Source organism: Doryrhamphus excisus, linkage group LG21, assembly GCF_037039965.1.
Source record: "Doryrhamphus excisus strain RoL-2023G ecotype Guam linkage group LG21, RoL_Dexc_Guam_v1.1, whole genome shotgun sequence".
In the NCBI taxonomy this organism is placed as follows: Eukaryota; Metazoa; Chordata; class Actinopteri; order Syngnathiformes; family Syngnathidae; genus Doryrhamphus; species Doryrhamphus excisus.
The window spans coordinates 13,561,515-13,579,425 of NC_136377.1; the positions used below are offsets into that span (position 1 = coordinate 13,561,515).

The following is a 17,911-nucleotide window of genomic DNA, read 5'->3' on the forward strand; positions in this document are numbered from 1 at the left end:
CTGTTGACAGTCAGGATGGAGTGTGTCATTAAGGAAGCGTCAGGTCAAAGGTCGGCTATAAACTCCATAGGAAAGATAGCGAAAGTGACGCTTTAAACTAAATAAAAATATATTGTATCTATGAACCACTCTTTATGGCAGGAAATGGCCCTGAGTTGTGTTTTCTTTGCTTCAAAGTATCATAAATCCCACAGTATGAAACGTCCACATGTGCTCATGAGTCCTAATAATCCCCTCCAGAAACATCTAAGGCTCCTCCGTGTCCTTAAAATGTCCACTCCCCGCCCTCATTGTCACAGCACCACCCAGGCCCGACGATGCACGTGGGTCCACGAGGGAGGACAGAGGGCATGCAGGAGACGAGTACCTGGCCAAGACCTGGAGCTGTTCGTGCTGCAGGTGAGCTTCGCCGCAGACCTGCTGATACAACACGTCCACGCTGTGACGGGTCGTCAGCTGGAGCTGCCTCAGGTGGTTCTTCTCCATCCTCAGCTTGTCACGCTCACACTTCTGAAACACACATTAGCTTATTAATATTAATACCTTATTCCAACAAGTACTACAGAAAGAATATCATTTAATTTATAGTATACCTTTTTGTACTGTCATGGTATTTTTCTACTACAATAAAAAAATGTCCAAAAACTAAAGCGGTAGAACCTGAGGCTCAGCGCTAAAGACATTAAAAGTAGGAAGTAGTAGATTAGTATCACCATCCTAAAGCTGGACACACGGTGTGTTTATGTTCAAATAGTATGGAGTGGCTAATTAACCTAGCATGGTTTTGGAATGTGGGAGGAAACCGGAGTACCCGGAGAAAACCCACGCATGCACGGGGAGAACATGCAAACTCCACACAGAGATACAAATAGTATTTTCAGGTATAATTAGTATAATGACAACAAGGGAGTGAAATTGCTCAGTGCGGCCATATAGCCACCTGTCGCTTTCCTGTGGACAAAAACGAGCTCCAAACTAACCGCAATAAAAAGTCACATTTGGAGTCAGAAGACCAGAAGCTGGGCGGCTAGCTAGCCAGTGACAGCTCGGCAAAATATGTGAACAAATATACAATAGGTATGATCAATGATCAGGGAATGATTGAAGTAGCAAATAGGAAAATAATGCAACATAAGGCAAAAAGGGTCGTTTATCAGAAGGTACCGTGTGTCTACAAGAAACCAGTTCTACCTGAAAGCCTATCTGCACATTCCAATACATTCATTTTAATATCTCTCGAGTTTTGGCATCAAATGGATGCGGACAAAATGCATGCATGTAGAGAAATGTCATGAACGATAGCAAAAATTAAATGCAGATAATTATAAGCAGCTGGTGGCAAACCTCCTGAAGTCCTACAACGTTCTTGTTTGAAGTGATAGTAAATCGATTGGTCGGCCACTTATCTTGGAAGCAGATGGAGTCCAACAATGTGTAGACCAGGGTTATCTTCAGGTCTAAAGGTCTCACACCGAACCTCCTTTGAGGTCAACGACAACCCGTTTAGGCGGCAAACGATTCAAGACAGGAAGTGGTTACCAGTTTGTTGATTTCGCCCTGCAGTTTGGAGATGCACTCCAGCTTCTTCTGGCGACAGCGCTGGGCGGCCAGCCGGTTGTTGCCGCGCCGCCTCACGTCGTGGATCAGGTCCAGCTGCTCGCGCGTGAAGACCTGCTGCTTCAGCAGCTGCTGCAGGTCGGTCCTGCTCAGGTTCACGATCCAGTCCACCGAGAAGGGAAGCTGCAGCTGGAGCCGAGAAAGAGGACGCCGTGAAGATGGACATTAGTGTCTCTCTCTATACGTCTTTTTTTAGGGCAAGAAACTGCTTTGTGTCATAAATCCCAATCCTGTGCTAATCTTCTCCAAGGAATTTCTCCAGGAATCTTTAGCTTCTGTTGGACCAGGAACCCTATTCATTTTCAGCAACATTGAACTTGTCCCAAGTTTAAGAGGCTTTAAGAGACCATAGTTCCATGTGAGGGAAATACTTTTTTTAAAAGGAGACCTATTGTGCTCATTTTGGGCTCTTTGTATTGGGTTGTGGACTCCTACAGAGAAGCTACACAGATCTTCCAGGTTCTGCACCTCTTTCTGCAGTGTTTCCATGGATTTCCTGTTTCATTTACTCCACCCCCAGCCCTCCTCCAGGTACGCCCACTCCGCTGTGATTAGTCACACTCCCAAGCGCTCCCGAGGACTTCCGGACAGCTGCTGAGCTCATTTTGTCCGATGACATACACAAAATAAACAGGACACTGATAAATTCTTACTTACAGTTTGCTCTTCTGATTCTTCAACATGACCAAATAACGTTGGAAATGCGTCCGGCTTCAACAGTTTGGCGGATTGTTCAGCTTCTTGTAGTCCGACTTTGCTCATGTTCACAAAACCATACCGTTGAGAGATGAGCAGATTAGTATTTTGCTGGCCAGGAATCAGGAACTCCAACCACTTCTGCCTGATGCTTGCCACTTTAGGAAAGCTCAACAAAATTATCTTTCCTGCGTGTCGTTGCTAACACGTTGACCAGGGCTAAGCAGAGCTGGGGGAGGGTCGGCCTACTGCGTACCTGGGCATGCCCATAAAAAAGACATCATTAGAACTCTGTCTTAGAAAAGACTCTGTAAAAATAAGCGTGCAGAGCCATCCAAAATGGTTTCCTTTCCAGCCTCTTTGAGACCCATGATGCAGTTCGGATCCAAAGATGTAAAAAAAAAATCAGATCAACCAAACCAGCTCAACCCATCATAGTTGCAACTTTGTAGTTGCAGCAATAATCCTGTTTATTTTCAAGTACAGCAGACACACAAGATGGCCACGGTAGCCGACGTCAATCTTCTTCACATTTTCAGAGATTCTTCCTAGGCTATTGATTTTTTTTTGTTATTGATTTTGAATTTTGTGTGAAATAAACAACCTTTTTCTTCCCTTATCATTGTTCCATGCGGCAGCAAGAACACTGATATTGAGCGTTCAGCTCTAGCAACGATGAATGATGGGCTTCATTTTAAAAACAGTAAAGCCAGTAAAGTTACATCTTGACTCAGCTGTCAATCATTAAGTCAGTTCACGAACACACACACACACACACACACACTTTGTCTCATTGGTGAATAATTAACTCGTCGCAATGGCAACTCTGCTCACTTGAACATGGATGTCAAACTTACTTATTATTGCACCGCTAACATTTGCTACAGCTAATGTGTTAGCATAGTTAATTGTGCAAATGTAAGTGTAAAAAGAAGCTATACAAATAAATGGATTTTCTTTGATGTTTTGGCACCAAACATTGTTGTCAGCTTCCCAATTAGGCAGAAAAACCTCATCGGGTCTGAATGAAGTGTGCCCTCTGTTGGCTGTAGTGAGTACTGACGGGCTATGACAGGGATCTATTCAGTAACGGTGTTTACCTGTCGCACCCTCTCCGTTGTGTACGACTCGCTGTCTCCCTCCGTCTCCGAGTCGCCATCCTCACCCGAGTTGAGGGACGACAGGCCCGACATGGACGTTCCCTCGCTCTCGGACAGCATGGTGCTTCCCTTCCACCGGGGTCTGCTGGGGTCCTGGACCTGACTGAGGAAGGGGCACTCGGTGCTGGTGGAACTGAGTTCCATCTCCTCCGGGTCATCTTTCCGGGTATCTCCTGCTGTATCTCCTGGTACCATATCAGAACCACCAGAGACGCTTGTTCCTGATCCTTGTCCTGTTGCTTCCTCTCCAACAGCCTCTAGGAGGCAGTGATGAGACATTAGACCCGGTGACCTCTGGGTGGTGTCCTCCTCCATCTTCACTTGCTCCTCATTCTGGACTTGAACCTGCGGTCTTGTCTGCAGGGCACACGTGTGACTGGTACCATGTTGGCTGTCCAAGGATGTCTCATTCCCGCTTTTCTCAGTCTCTTTCCCACAAGTCAGCTCCACCTTGGGCCCAAGCGTGAAGGCTCCGCTTGTGCCCCCTGCTGGTGGAAGACAGCATGTCCTGGGCTGGGGGGCTTCTGGTGCATCACCAACCAGTTTAATGTCTTCATCACTGTCAGCATCCTCCTTGGTCAGGTGCCGCTTGCTCTTCTTCTTACAACAGCTCTTCCTCCATGATGACGGCGCCAGGCCCGCATTGGAGGAGTAGAACTTTGGGAGGAGGAAGTAAAAACAGGCCTCGTCCAGGTCTCTGAATCCTAGGATGAACGCAGCGTTGCGTATTTCTAGGATGTTGTCTTTGCTGAAGAGCAGCTTGGATGTGTAGGCGAACTTTAGCAAAGGCTCGAAGCCGCTAACGGTTACCTAGGAGACACACAACAAAACGTTCAACACTAAATATATTTTAGTATAATGATAAAGAACCAACATTTAATGACTTCACTTTATTTGTGACGTTACTTTACAGAATGCAGAACATGCTGAAATGGCTGCCCACTTTATGAGGTACACTAGTGCAAAAATGCTAGTCAAAGATCCTCTGTTTGACAGGAGCACTCTGCTGTTTTAACCTACTGCAAAAATCATAGTCAAAGATCCTCTATGTGACAGGAGCACTCTGCTTTTTCAGCACCTGCTAAAAAAAACAGTTAAAGATCGTATATACAGTATGACAGTACGACAGTACACCTGCTGTTTTTAAAGATTTAACAGGAAAGTGTTATTGTGTTTAATGTCAGTGAGAAACATTGTTCTGTGAATTGAAACGATCTTTGTAAAGTTATATTTCTTTATGTTTGCTCTCACTAGATCGTCGCCATGACAACGTTAAGCACGCGCTGTGACGTCATCTCACCTCGGTCGGCAGAGTGATGACGTCGACGTCGACGTCTCCGTGGAGCCGGCGCGCGAAGTACTCGCTGCACGAGGCCAGTACGGCACGATGGGCATCGAACTCGCGGCCCTCCACCTGAACCGTGACGTCACAGAGCACCCTCCGCCGACGCAGTTCGTCCAAGCGACGCAGCACGTGCGCGGAATGCGCCGTGGACGCGTAAGTGTACGAGGAGGACATCTGCACGGGCGCGCACGCGCACGCGCACACACACACACACAGTCACGTAGACGTTCCATCAGCTTGAATGACATTCAGAAAGTGAAGAAAAACAGCAACCTACCTGCTCAGGCGGATCCCGCTGAAGGTTCTGCGCACTTTTTCCTCAACTCACCAACAAGCTAAGAGCTTGACTCAGTCATCTGTCAATGTGTATGTGTGACAGGCAGAGGGAGGGTGTGTGTGTGTTGCAACAGAGCTGACTCATGCTGATAAAGGATGAGCAAGCAGGTTTCCCGTCCATTACCATTCCCATTCCCTCCCTCACCTGTCCGCTCACACGCTGACTTCCTAGTCACGGATGCAAAACCAACGCACCACAATGGCCACCGTAGTACGAATGATGGCATCATATGAACAATAGCTCCTGCATCCCTCTTCAATAGCGCCTGTCCTCGGTTGTGTGACAGATGAGCTGGAGCCTACACAAGCTGGCTATGCACACCTTGGACTGACCACACACAAACCTTTTTACAGCAAAAATAACAAACCTTTGCTAGAATGAATGAAGTGTTTCCTCCACATTGGCATTGCTTACATGTTGGAACTTTCTAGAAGCTCGCCTGTGCTCCTTCAAAATGAGGAAGTAGCAGCTAGCAAAGAGTCTCCATCACTGCCATGGTAATAAATGCAGTGACAGTCTGTTAGGGTTTTTTTTTTCCACGGGACAGACAATAAAAGCAGAAGTGCTGACAGATTATGAAAGCACATGACTGAGGAAGTCGAAGCGACCAATCGGGTGTCTGCTTCATGAATCCAATGAAGAAAAAAAAAGCAACAATGATTGTACTTCCTGTTTTGGAAACGCTGCATGCTGGAAAGTGGTCACAAACAAGGAAGGAGATGGTAGGTTTAAGCGTATTTATTCATGGATTGTTGTGTACTTCTTCTTCTTGCTCTTCCTCTCACATGCTTCCATTGCTCTCCACAACCTCACATCATTGACAGAACAGAAGCGGGCTTGCAAAGGAGGGGAGGGGCCTGGATGACTTTTGCTGCATTTACACCACAGCGCCAACAGTGTCAACACTCCCGTTTTTACCAGGAAACTCCCATACTTCCCTTCTTTCCTCCCGCCGCCCTCCCATTTAAGCAGTTTCCTGAGATTTTTATTCATCTAAAAAATTCACAATTCCGGTGTAGCGCCTATTTGTAACTTTTTAGCCATTGTACTTTACAATCTCATCCAACATGGCATGTATGATCCGAGGCCTGTTTGATATTTGTGCGTATTTCCCTCCTTAAGGCTCATTTATGCTCCCAGTGCGGACCTTCAATCCGTTCCTTCTGGTAATGGTGAATGATTGCTCCGAATCTCAACACTGCCCCCGCAGTTTGAGGTGGTACTGCAGCCGGAGGTGTGTATCGGCGAGCTTCCAGGAGACCGATGTAAAACGGGTGGAATGAAAGCACGACACGTATGAAATGTGGAGCATAAGTGAAGCCTTTAAATGGGAAGATGTGAAGTATAAATGCAGCCATGTTGAAGGACATTTGGACCACATCACGGCACCGTGGGCTGCCTCCACGCAGCTCCAGTAAAAGACAACTGTGAACATAACGACTCACGAGCGGCAACTAGATGCTAATCTCGTAGTGCCTTCCACAAAGATGGCCGCCAACAATGCACGGACGACCGTAGATGATCAAAAAAACTGAGCTCATTCACAGACTTGTTTTTTCCAGTTCCTCTGCCTGACGTCCGGATTGGAAAAGGTCACGAGGAATCGGGCCTCCTCCGCCCGGCAACATTGAGCTTCTGCAGCTGCCGGGTGCGCTCCTCATGAGCTGTCTCCAGCGTGCGGTTCTCCTCCGTCAGACGCCGGAACTCCTCTTCCAGGCGGGCGATCTCCACGGCCACCTTCTCGTCCTCCACCAGCTCGGCCAGCAGCTGACACCTGATGACCAGGAAGAGGTACGTTGATGCTAATGATGGTGGCAGGAATGGTCTTACTTGGGAGCTTTGATCTCGGCCGACCTGAGCACCTTGGATGAGATATCATTCCCGTCATCCCTACAGAACTAAGCAAGATGGGTCTGATAGGGAAGGACCACATATTGGTCGGGGGGTGCACCAACCACAAGCCCAACTAATGCATGGGTTTGTCCCAACATCGTAAAGAAGCAGGACTAGATGTGTGAGTCTACACCAGCAGGTCGGGTTGCTTTTGCTAATTCCTCAAAACGGTGACAACACGTTAATATGACACTCGCCGAGCTGGACGGGTTACATTCCCGTCAAAGCCGTGATTCACGTTCAGGCTCCTGTTCTTGGAAGCGTGTGTGGGCCCGCCCGCTTCGACGGGCATGATTCACTACGTGGCATAAATAGCAAAGCACGTCGTTTCCCATTCCAGCCTTCCTGATAGAAGCCATCAATTGGAATGACTCACAAGGAGGCGGAGTCAACTCTTTGGACTTTGACTGAACAACTGTGTGTGTGTGTGTGTGTGTGTGTGCGTGTGTGTCAGGTTACAGCCTACTGTAAATAGTGTGTGTGTATTAAAAGACTTTGACGAGAGCAGATTGTTTCGATAATCTTTTGTTTACATTGAGATGACGGATTATACTTTCAACACTTTCTATTTTATCGCTGGTGTGTACATTTAATGCCGTGTCAATACACACGCTAACATTTCATGTCCTTGAGTCTTAGTTAGCCATCATCAGCAAACATGCTTGGTGTGTAAACACGTGTAAACATTTTCTACTTCCTCTATGTCGTCATGTGATAACATCCTAGCTGTGTCAATATGCACAGCAGCGTTGTCGTGTACGTTTTGTCTACTTTTATACACATTTCATGACATTAGAATTAGTTTTGGAATGTATTTATTATGTGCTAACGATGGATCTGCGCGATCGATCGATAGCGCTGCGCCCGTGATGGATCGTTAGAGCACAAATCGATCGATTTCTGCGCTCACGATGGATATAACTGTCTTGTGCTGGAGACCGATGCTTTGACACTACGCTGACGATAATGACAATCATTGATCTGCTAATTGCATACAAGGACAGGGTTAGGGGTTAGGGTTAGGGTTAGGGGGTTAGGGTTAGAGGTTAGGGTAGGGTTGGGGGTTAGGGGTTAGGGGTTAGGGGTTAGGGTTAGGGTTAGGGTAGGGTTAGGGTAGGGTTAGGGTTGGGGGTTAGGGGTTAGGGTTAGGGTTAGGGTTAGGGTTAGGGGTTAGGGTTAGGGTTGGGGGGTTAGGGGTTAGGGTTGGGGGGTTAGGGGTTAGGGGTTAGGTTAGGGTAGGGTTAGGGTTAGGGTTAGGGTTAGGGTGGGGTTAGGGTTAGGGTTAGGGTTAGGGGGTTAGGGCTAGGGGTTAGGGTTAGGGGGTTAGGGGGTTAGGGTAGGGTAGGGTTAGGGTTAGGGGTTAGGGTTAGGGGGGTTGGGGTTAGGGGGTTCGGGTTTGGGGGTTAGGGTTAAGGTTAGGGGGTTAGGGTTAGGGGTTAGGGTTAGGGGGTTAGGGTTAGGGTTAGGAGGTTAGGAGGTTAGGGGGTTAGGGGGTTAGGGGGTTAGGGTTAGGGGGTTAGGGTTAGGGGTTAGGGTTCACACTCCCCCCGCCAAGAACGGTAACAAAGTGAACTGCTTGACAATTAATCAAAGATTTGAAATTTGCATGCATCGACTTCTTGTTGATTCTTGTAAGTAACAACGCTCAGCGCTGCCATCTGTTGGCATCTAAACAAACTACACACATCCATCCCATTTGTGCGCTAACGATGGATCCATCTCGGGCGCAGCGCTATCGATCGTTCACTCAGATCCATCGTTAGCACGTAACACAATGAATGAATGCATGCACAGATGTTAAAAGAAGATGCAAACTACTCATTACAGAGAAGAACAGGAAGGCTCGGCTGGATTTGCTATAAAGTCCAGAGATGAGCCGAAACAATTGTGAGACAAAAATGTTATGAACTGGTGATTTTTTGTGTCTCATCTTGGTACTTTTTGGCAAATTTTGGTATTTTCTTCTTAGAAATATCTTTGTGCATCCAATCCAGATGTGAATATCTGTAAATAAAAGCTGAAATGTTGCTCTCATATTCATCTTTTTCTGTCAAACCCAAAGCTCACATGAAGAATTTGTCCTCTCTGTAATGATTCCATGTTTATGTCATAGGAAGGATGTCAACAAGGGACACTCAGGTCCTAGCATCCAACCACTGCACGCCACAGGAAGTAACTTCTGGAATGGATGTGTGAGGTGTATTTTTAGAGGGCCTCACTTGCGTTCCTCCAGCATGGCGATGTCGTGTTTGATTTGGTGGAACTCTCGGGCCATCCTGCAATGTTCCTTGTACACTTGGACGCTCTCCTTCAGGGACACGCAGGGTGCCACCGGCTGATGGACGGAAGACAAAAACACACAAATAAAAAAACACAACATAACACAATACAGTATACAGTAATAGAGCTCAGCATATCAGTACAGTGGCGACCATTTTTCATGATGTCCTCTTTGTCTTTCTCTTTGGGCTTTTCCCTTCAGGGGTCGCCACAGCAAATCAATCTCCTCCATTCAACCCTGTCTTCTGCGTCTTCTGTCTCTCTCACACCAACTGTCCTAATGTCCTCCTTCACTACATCCATAAACCTCCTCTTTGGTGTTCCTCTACGCCTCCTACCTGGCAGCATCCTTCTACCAATATATTCACTATCTCTCCTCTGGACATGTCCCAACCATCTCAGTCTGGCCTAAAGGACTTTATCTCCAGGCCTCTAACATGGAATGTCCCTCTGATGTACTCCTTCCTGATCCTATCCATCCTGGTCACTCCCAATGAGAACCTCAGCATCCTCATCTCTTTCCTCAGTGGCACAGTCTCTAGACCAAACAACATGGCTGGTCTCACCACAGTTTTGTGTGCGTTTTAATGTCCAAGAAGACGGGGAAAAGTTGCTGTATTTGCTGCTTCTTTGAAAAACATATTCAAGGTGGTCGGAATAGACTCTGAATATAGCCACAAAGTTGCTAAGCTGGGAGCACTAACACCCCCTTCTTCTCTGGCAGACCAGGTATGGTACAGTATGATATATGAGGTGTGTTAAGAAGCAGCGTTACATTGCCATCTGCTGTATGGAGTTGTACAACAAGCTCCATTCCCAGACATTAGACTGAAATCCCATGTTTGTCCCTGTGAATTCGTTCCACATCTGTGATGAGTGAATTTCTTCAAAGTAAGATTCCTTCTTTATGAAGGAAATATTTTTTTGTAATTTTAGCATAGAGAACCTGTTAACAAGCTTCTAAATAAATTGTTTATCATTATCTAGACATGAAATAACAACCATATATAGAACATTGGCCATTTAAAACTTGTGTGCGTCACAGTAAATGTCTTCCATGTGTCGGACAGGAAGTGGTGTTGGGGGTTCAGTTTTAGATCAGGGCTGCAACAGTAGCCTGTATTAACATTATTATTATTCATTCATTCATTTTCTACCGCTTTTCCTCACAAGGGTCACGGGGGTGCTGGAGCCTATCCCAGCTGTCTTCGGGTGAGAGGCAGGGTACACCCTGGACTGGTCGCCAGCCAATCACAGGGCACATATAGACAAACAACCATTCACACTCACATTCATACCTATGGACAATTTGGAGTGGCTAATTAACCTAGCATGTTTTTGGAATGTGGGAAGAAACCGGAGTACCCGGAGAAAACCCACGCATGCACGGGGAGAACATGCAAACTCCATACAGAGATGGCCGAGGGTGGATTATTATTATTATTATTATTATTATATTATATATTATATATTATTATTATTATATACTAGTCGGCACAACTAGGTAGAAATTGTTGAATAATGAATATTTAAAACTACAGTTTTGTTTTTTTTTTACCACAAAGCAGCATGATTTATTAATGAATATATGCTTGACAATGTGATACAGTAAAGCCACAAAATATGATGTGGCGAGGAACGACCTGAAGGAGCGCCAAATCTATTTTTAGTGACGGTCCAAATTTTGCACGGTGGGAAACACCTCTGAGTGTAATTTCCCATGTCACACTGCATGAGATGGTCAGCCATGTTTTTTGTGTTTACGCATACCTGCAGTCGCTGTTCAAGATCTGGAAAAGTCTGGGAGAGTTTGTCCACATCTTGTGCATCTGTCAAATAACAACAACGAGATGATGTAATAACATTTATATACATGTTTATTTGGGGTGTACATTGATTTGTTATTTGATTTCATCAGTATTCAGTATGGAACAGAGGCATACCCGGAAGATATCAAAAGTGAGGGACAGGAAGTGTTTATGGCATCTCGCATCTACAAGGTAAGGAATTCTGGTGCAGCCCAGCCGATAGCTAGCGGGAGGCTTGGCTACCGAAAAGCCAGAGCTTGAAAACCTGTTCCATCGTTAAGAAAATGGACTGCTAAGTAACAAAAGTATGATTTCTATCCACTTTAACTGACACACAAACTACTGCAGAAAAAGAAAGATATTGTGAAATTATGACCTCTGTGCCCGTGTCAACGAGAAGTAAGCATGACTTGTATTGGATGAGACTGGATGGACGTACCTCAGTAAGTGCCCAGTGAGCGTAAACGAGCAGCTGTCATGTGAACAGTAAACTAACAGAGCACATGTACGTGCCTGGCTAGTAATCCCTCCCTGTGGAACACATGATGACAATCCTGGCGTGATGCAACCTTCTAAAAGCAGCCTGCAGCCATCACGGATGATAATAATAAAAGCCTTCTGGTGCTGCAGGTTGGAGCTATGCAGAACATGAGGACAGGGCCAACCCTCAGGATGAACCGGGTCACTTCTGGAGCTGAGCCACAAGGAGGGAAGACGAAACAGAGCCAGAGGTCGACTGAGGGATCTTCTCAGCACCAGCGGTCATAAAAATAGGTCTGGGTTCTAAAAGCTGAACAGTGAATCAGAGAGCGGGAGGTGGGGGGGGTGAACTTGACCCTGACATGGCTACAGCAGCTGTCCTGCTGCTGGACACGACCTGGACCGACTGCATAAAACATCCTTGCAGGACTCACATCAGTGGCGGAGGACCAGCAACCAGTACACTAGTCATGCTTGCTGGGAGATGACCACAATGTACCCCCCGGTAAGTGGTGAAGTGCCAGAGGTGAAAAAAGGCTATGGTTACCCAAAATAGAAAAATGATGTACTGTATATTTCAGAATTATACAAAGACTGGGAAACAATTTAAAGCTGTTTTGCAGAAATGGAGGTTGATGAAGCCTTGCTAGTTGCTACTACTAATTCCTACAGGTGTTCCAAGTTCTGGAGTACTTACTACCTCCTCTGTGTGCATAAAAGCAATGTTTGGAACACACTGTGGTACTACAATATACCCTCTTGAGCATCGGTTTAACAGTATTGTTGCTACAAAAAGGGCAACAAAAAATGAAAATTAATAATGGGGGACAGACAGACCATCTTAATCTTCATTGGATTGTTCATTCTTACTCACAGTGTCTTAAAGGGGATCTATTATGCTATTTTTTCATCCCCTTGTATTGAGCTGTGGACTCCACACCATAACCAGCACAGAAAGCTTTCTGGTTCTTCCAGAATCTGCACCTATTCATCTGTATTTGTTTGTATTTCGTGATTCCCGCAAAAAACGTCTGTTTTAATGTATTCCACCCACGGCCCGCCTCCAGACACGCCCACTCTACAGTGTTTGTCTACGGTTAGACGTAGACTACGGTTAGGCTAGGAGATAATAAACGGTATAGGAGTTGATTATAAACGGATAATAGAAAATAATTGTGAAGCACCGCTAAAAAAATGTGATGTTACACGTATCAGTATCGGTTGATATCGGATTCGGACATTGTGAGTTTGACAATATCGGCATATTGGTTAATAAAAGCCAATATCTCTAATAATGAGTGAGAGGAATGACAGAAATGAGACATACTGTAATAAGCACTCACATGCTAGGATCGGGAAAATTCCTTGTTGTACTTTTTTACTTACATTTTTTTCCAGACCAGTGTAGAATCCTACATATATTACAACATGTCTTTCAATGCATTTTCAGAATGCCTTATATTTGGGGTTTTTTGTTGATTTTTCGAAATTTTTATGCTAGAAAATGTCTAATTTAGGCCACAAATATGTAACATTTGCTGGCTGTATTCAACCACAACATAGCAGTGATTTATTAATTCATATATTTTGAAGAACAATGATAGAGTGAAGCCACAAAATGAAGAAGCGCGGTGTAGTGAGGGATTACTGTATTTATAGAAAGTGCCGCAGAACAATAAAAAATAAGCTATGGGCCACAAATGGCGCCTGAATGGCATTTTGGCGACTCCTGACTAAAATGATCTAAATTTTAGAAGATTACATTTTTTAGACCATGTACAGTTACATATGTTTCCAAAAAAGACAAAGAGTAATGTTAAAAATCCACAGTATCTGCAAGCGGCATCCAATAATATGTGGATGATGTCATAATGGAGCTTTGAGTGGTCCAGAACAGTTTGTTGTTAATATGTCTACAGAAATAGAGGGAACACCTGTCTCAGCTGTGGTGCACAAGAAGAATGAATGCATTTGAAGTGACGGGAGGTGGGGGGTGCATGTGGTATGGGGGGGTATGTGTGGTCCATTTTGGTGGGAAGAATGCGGTGCATGCTTTCCACACATACTGGAAAGACAGCGAGGAGGTCTGAAGGCTTTGGACGGTCTTAAATGATCAACTTAAAATAAGTTGTTATCAGCATTTTGATATAGTGGGCAACAGCTGTGTGTGTGTGTGTGTGTGTGTGTGTACCTGATGTGCCGTCAAGGCTGAAGGAGATCCGAACTTCAGGTGTATCAGGAGACACTCTTCTGGTTGACGTGATCATTTAACCCTTCAATATGATAAAACAATGGGATTATTATTATTATTATTACTATTCAACATGGTGCATTTTTAGTATTAAAATCTGTGCGTCACAGCAAAATGTGGTATTAAAAAAATTGTGGAAAATGGTAGTTGTATTTTTTGCACAATCCAGCTCAAAAAAAAACTACACATAAACTAATTTTATTCACAAAAAAACCAAACATTGTATTGGCTCTTATTAGAGAGTGAGTGTAAACGTATGCCACTACCTACAATGAAATGCATGCACACATGCACCAGCACCACAGTGCATCTCAAGCTGCAATTTAAAGCAAGTGAAACAAAAGCAGTGGGTCCACATTACCTGAAGCAGCCCGAGCCAAGCCCACAGTAAATTAGGAACCACAGGAGGCAGGTTCGGTCCACAAAGTTGCCTGAGCCTTGCGGTGCTTCTGCCGCTGGGCCCCCCCCAACAAAGAGGCACCGCAGACCACCTGCCCGCCCCCCTCCTCCTGAGACTTCACTCGAACTCTTTGGTGTTCTGACTCGGTCCACACACTCATGCGGGACGCCCCCCCCCCTTTACGACCTATGTTCTGGTGTCACTGTAGTCTAGACACGCTCCTGTCTGGCCCAGTGCGCATTTACGCATATAACCCACACAAACAGGCAGGCTGGAGAGGAATGTGCCAAACATCCCCCTCCCATTCCGTGGCGGCTCGTGTCCAATTAAATGTCTCGGGTGACACGACTTGAACCCGCTAAAACACCCTCTTGGTTGTGTGTAACAAGTGTCGCTAAGAATGAACAGCAGTGCCAAAATAGCAGAGATTGTGGAAGAAAATAGAGCATGCAGCGTGCTCACTTATGCTGCACTGTGATACCATGGCATGCTCCATATGTGGGTTTGCTGTGGGGGTGACATGTTGTCTTTTAAAGAGATCTTTCAACAAATACACACAAGAGGCTCATTATGGGCTACGCACGTGACATAGCGGCCGCACAAGCACACTTTTTTCGCCACAGCTCCATCTGCTGGCTGTAGCGTGTCACTACCTCACCATAAAACACTATCAAAAGATAGATAGATCCTTTATTGATTTCCCAGAGAAATCATTATCATCATTGTAAAAGCAGAACCTCAGCCTTTAGCTATCATATTGTTGTAGAGCTATCGTTCATCCTAAATGTCAGGTAAAGAGCAGGTAAACCGGTTTGTCATACAGGATAAAAACCTGTTAATCCCATCTTGGCTGAAGATGGATCAAAGAGAATCTATAATGATGATATATTCTTTGTTCTTTATATTATATGACACGCGGTGTGTTGATTGACAGCTGTTTTAAATCCACGGCGACCAGCAGATGACAGCATTCCCTCCGGAATCACTCCCAGCCAGGAGGGAGGAGGACGCCTCAGTTTGCAGTGGCGTATAACAGCTCATTTTATTGTTGTTAAATGAGACAACCCAAAAATGAGGAGCACCTCAGGGCAGTGATGAACAGAATTTTCTGTAGAGTGCTGATTTAATTTCATGTGTATGACTAATAAACTCTGCCCGGCAACAAGTGACAATGCAACCAGGAAAAGGTTGTGTACAGTGTAGGCTAGCAAGCTCATTTCAGTGATGAATGATTTAGACAGTCATTTGTGTTGTTATGGTCGTTTAGTTCTAAACATCGGATTGTGGAGGTTTATTTCAGAGCCCTTTTTGGATCTTTAATCTGTGACCTTGCCGCCGAGGGCCCCAAACAAACACGAGCACTATCGCCTCATCTCTTCTGGCCGAAGCTGACGGCGCCGCATTCAGGTTTTAACGGGACAAAAAGGTTTTAGCACAGGGTGAAAGAAGCAGCGAGACCAAGATAGAAGCATCGCCGGGCCGCCAGTGGCGTGTCGTTCAGGTGAGGTCACTCCGCTGGGCCCGGGGCCCGGCACAGACGTGCTGAATGCCAAGGTCAGCGGTGTAATCCCTGCCCTCATTCATGATGGATTAGATAATGACGGTAGGGAGCGGAGGGAATACAGCCGCTTCGGTTTTGATCAAGAATGACGGTGCTGGGAAGATTATGGGCCAGCAAACACTATTACACTCAATCCCAGAATTAATCTACATCACATAAAAAAGAGAAAAGTCATTACATGAAGAGATTAAGAGAAGCTGGGTCTAATTCTCTCAGGAAGAACCTGCATAACTTGTTTATATCTATCGTCAAAAGTCGTGAAGTAAAGTTAATAGAGCTTTTTACCACCTCTATTCATTGTACTGTTACACATCTCCATCTTTTTCTTTCTCTGAAAAATCATCCAACTATCAGTTGCTATTTTTTTTCAATCAGACTGAAGCAGGACCCAAAGAGTGACTCATTCAGAAAAATGAAAACATTTTGCTATGTAAGCAACAGTGAATTCCCTCCTGCTACATCTTCTTATTCTCTAGCAGACCTCCATACCACCCCTAACATTCTGCCGCCTGAGGAGCTCTCTTAAGGCTTATGACGCTTTGTGAATAACTTTTATCTTAGCATTTAGTTGTTTTATCTTAGATATTTAATACAAATAAGACAAAGCGAAGATGTAGACTTTTTTCATTTCATTTTCTACTGCTTATCCTCACGAGGGTCGCAGGGGTGCTGGAGCCTATCCCAGCTGTCTTTGGTACACCCTGGACTGGTGGCCAGCCAATCACAGGGCACATATAGACAAACAACCATTCACACTCACATTCATACCTATGGACAATTTGGAGTCGCCAATTAACCTAGCATGTTTTTGGAATGTGGGAGGAAACCGGAGTACCCGCGGGGAGAACATGCAAACTCCACACAGAGATGGCTGAGAGTGGAATTGAACTCAGGTCTCCTAGCTGTGAGGCCTGCGCGGTAACCACTCGGATGGCGTGCAGTCATGTAGACTTTTTATTACTTTTTTTAAAATACTTTTTATATGCTATTTATAAGTTTTTTGGATATCTGAGCAACTCTGGATTTATTCATTCATTTTCTGTGCCCATTCTGTGCCCTCCAACTCGGGTTGCAGAGGGGTAGGGTGGAGCCTATCCCAGCTGACTTTGGCCAAGATGACTGGTCGCCAGTTGGGTTGATTTTTGTTTAACAAACAAAAAGGTAAGGAATAAAAATGTGGACTCTAACATTAGTCATTTTTCTGTATGCAACACTCAATGGATAAAAGGATAAAATACTGTACATATATGTGCCAATCAGAGAACTTGGGTGGGCGGGTGTTCAGAGCACATAAGCAATGAGGATTGGCTAAGGTTTAGTAAGATTGCATTTCAATAGTTACGTTTACTGTTAACTAGTTACTTTTGTAGTTTTTTGAGAAGTAACTATAACTAATTACTTCAAAGTAACGTGCCCAACACTGCTGATGATTAGATGAGTAAGAGGGCCAATGTGTGCTGTGAAACACAAAAAAGACATCTTGTTGCGTATGCTACCCCCGCGGTAATCTATCCTTAAGTATGAATGCGTCACTGAAATGAAACTCTCAGTAGAAAAGGGAAGTAATGCTCGATATGTGGTGAGAAATTATTAACAGCAAAAAATATTGAAAGACATTTTCAGAAAAGTACACAACTGTAGATGACCGTAAGAGAACATTTTTGGAACGACTTTCAAAAAGTGGATGAACACTCCAAGCTCAACTACAGGTGCTAGTGCTGTGACTGCACATGAGAATGTAAGGAGGGGGAAGACGAATACATGACAGAATCATTCATAAAAAAATCAGAGCATCTATTCTCCAAATTCAAAAATAAAAAGGAAATTATTTACAAAATGAAAGCGATTATTATGATGTACATTTATTGGGCACCCAAAACAGGAAAACCTGTTTTGTCAGTTTTGTCTTTTAGAGGGATCCATTGATACCCTACCTGGAGTGTGCAGAAGGCGTTCATGTTCAGAGGCACGTCCAAGACCCCGTTGAAGGTCAAGACTGGGTCAAGAAGACCTAAACAATGGAAAGTCAATCATTAACATGTGGTACCAAAGTCAATGGTACTGCTTGGTGGAAACTTACTTC

The 17,911-nt window shown here is 44.8% G+C and overlaps 2 protein-coding genes across 6 annotated transcripts; both read right to left on the reverse strand.

Moving 5' to 3' along the window:
• Positions 1–33: 33 nt before the first annotated feature.
• On the reverse strand, positions 34–5,258 carry bach1b (BTB and CNC homology 1, basic leucine zipper transcription factor 1 b). Of its 3 annotated transcripts, XM_078787818.1 has the most exons (6): positions 5,096–5,258; positions 4,774–4,992; positions 3,414–4,283; positions 1,540–1,746; positions 368–510; positions 34–62 (listed from the first exon to the last, which is right to left on the reverse strand). In XM_078787818.1, the coding sequence occupies exons 2-6, from the start codon at positions 4,990–4,992 to the stop codon at positions 56–58; spliced, it is 1,446 nt and encodes a 481-aa protein (XP_078643944.1). In that variant the 5' UTR covers positions 5,096–5,258; the 3' UTR covers positions 34–55. The 3 variants fall into 3 exon arrangements, with proteins under 3 accessions (XP_078643944.1, XP_057942516.2, XP_078643945.1); XM_058086533.2 differs by lacking the exon at positions 34–62 and having other exon boundaries at positions 145–510; positions 5,096–5,250; XM_078787819.1 differs by lacking the exons at positions 34–62; positions 1,540–1,746 and having other exon boundaries at positions 145–510; positions 5,096–5,257.
• A 1,490-nt stretch (positions 5,259–6,748) lies between these two features.
• map3k7cl (map3k7 C-terminal like) lies at positions 6,749–17,908 on the reverse strand. 3 transcript variants are annotated; one of them, XM_078787825.1, is made up of 5 exons: positions 17,763–17,908; positions 13,808–13,889; positions 11,099–11,157; positions 9,268–9,383; positions 6,749–6,929 (listed from the first exon to the last, which is right to left on the reverse strand). In XM_078787825.1, exons 2-5 carry the CDS (start codon positions 13,881–13,883, stop codon positions 6,749–6,751), a joined length of 432 nt encoding a protein of 143 aa, XP_078643951.1. In that variant the 5' UTR covers positions 13,884–13,889; positions 17,763–17,908. The 3 variants fall into 3 exon arrangements, with proteins under 3 accessions (XP_078643951.1, XP_078643949.1, XP_078643950.1); XM_078787823.1 differs by lacking the exon at positions 17,763–17,908 and adding an exon at positions 14,229–14,404; XM_078787824.1 differs by lacking the exon at positions 17,763–17,908 and having other exon boundaries at positions 13,808–13,979.
• Between the last annotated feature and the right edge of the window lie 3 nt (positions 17,909–17,911).

Coding starts and splice junctions, on each gene's coding strand:
- bach1b (XM_058086533.2), bottom strand. CDS start 4,992: ATGTCCTCCTCGTACACTTACGCGTCCACGGCGCATTCCGCGCACGTG. Junction 1,747..3,413: donor CAACGGAGAGGGTGCGACAG/GTAAACACCGTT, acceptor TCTCGGCTCCAG/CTGCAGCTTCCCTTCTCGGT. Junction 511..1,539: donor AGGGCGAAATCAACAAACTG/GTAACCACTTCC, acceptor TGTGTGTTTCAG/AAGTGTGAGCGTGACAAGCT.
- map3k7cl (XM_078787825.1), bottom strand. CDS start 13,883: ATGATCACGTCAACCAGAAGAGTGTCTCCTGATACACCTGAAGTTCGG. Junction 11,158..13,807: donor CAGCCTTGACGGCACATCAG/GTACACACACAC, acceptor GTTATTTGACAG/ATGCACAAGATGTGGACAAA. Junction 6,930..9,267: donor GCCATGCTGGAGGAACGCAA/GTGAGGCCCTCT, acceptor CCTGGTCATCAG/GTGTCAGCTGCTGGCCGAGC.